Here is a 1,031-nt window from a genome sequence, read left to right on the forward strand (position 1 = left end):
GATGTTGCCATTTCATCAGGCGTGCACACACACTCTGACATCCCAGGAAAACAAAACCAAAGAACAGATCTCGTACACTGACGTGATATTAGAACTTCTTTTCTTTTATTACAAAACATGTTAAGAGAACATTGAACAAGTTACATACAACATCACTTAGTCTTGAGTGGGCTTGGTGCCCTTGTATCATACTGTCCACATGGTAGAAATGGCATATAACTTGCAGAATGCTTAGTCTTAGTATTGCACCATTGATGCAAATTTAGTTGCTAGTCAAAATATTTGACCACTAACTTGATAATCACATTCCAATACTCAAAAAGTACTTCTAAATGTACCAGCAGGCCAGAAACATCTTGGAAACTCAAACTTCTAACAAACCTGAGGATTAAATGGGTTGAGCTTGTCTAACTCTTAGCTTTGACTTCCTACATCTAACAAAATACCAAAGTAATATGCTATTAGCTTATTAAATTTATCCTGCTTTTTCTGTGGGAAAAATGTCATGTTGGGAGGGCCTGAGTAATGGGGGAAAAGACTTTATTCTATGTGTAATAGAACTGGATTACATGAGATGAAGCAAAAGGAGGATTTAGCTTTATGAGTGAAGGTTGTCTACTTTGAGCTCTGCGACAAAACACTCCCACCTTGGTTTTTTGTAGGCTCCTTACGTAGATGTGATTTGCGTCAACAGTTACTTCTCCTGGTATCACGACCCGGGCCACCTGGAAGTTATTCCACTACAACTCACCACGCAGTTTGAGAACTGGTATAAAACCTACCAAAAACCCATTATCCAGAGTGAATACGGAGCAGACTCAGTTCCTGGACTCCACAGTGTAAGTATTAGACACACCTCAGGTGGCAAAAAGCACTGCTCTTCTTACAGGGTCAGCAGAATTTAATTAGAGATGGGTATAACTGAGCCTGACTACTTAGTTTTGAGGTATATTAGTTTGTGAGTGCCTGAAAGACTCCAGAGTTGTAATCCTGCTCCGCTTTCGGTCGCAATAACCCCATGCAGTGCTACA

At 40.2% G+C, this 1,031-nt stretch overlaps 1 protein-coding gene across 1 annotated transcript in view; it reads left to right on the forward strand.

The window, feature by feature from the left end:
• The window catches only part of LOC104539837 (beta-glucuronidase-like), a gene marked incomplete at its 3' end in the record, with an annotated part of 7,335 nt that extends 6,496 nt beyond the window's left edge, over positions 1–839 (forward strand). Inside the window, 1 exon segment of the mRNA XM_010183463.1 lies at positions 663–839. Coding sequence (XP_010181765.1) covers positions 663–839 — 177 coding nt within the window.
• Positions 840–1,031: the final 192 nt, after the last annotated feature.

Source organism: Mesitornis unicolor, unplaced genomic scaffold (genome assembly GCF_000695765.1).
Source record: "Mesitornis unicolor isolate BGI_N332 unplaced genomic scaffold, ASM69576v1 scaffold43364, whole genome shotgun sequence".
NCBI lineage: Eukaryota > Metazoa > Chordata > Aves > Mesitornithiformes > Mesitornithidae > Mesitornis > Mesitornis unicolor.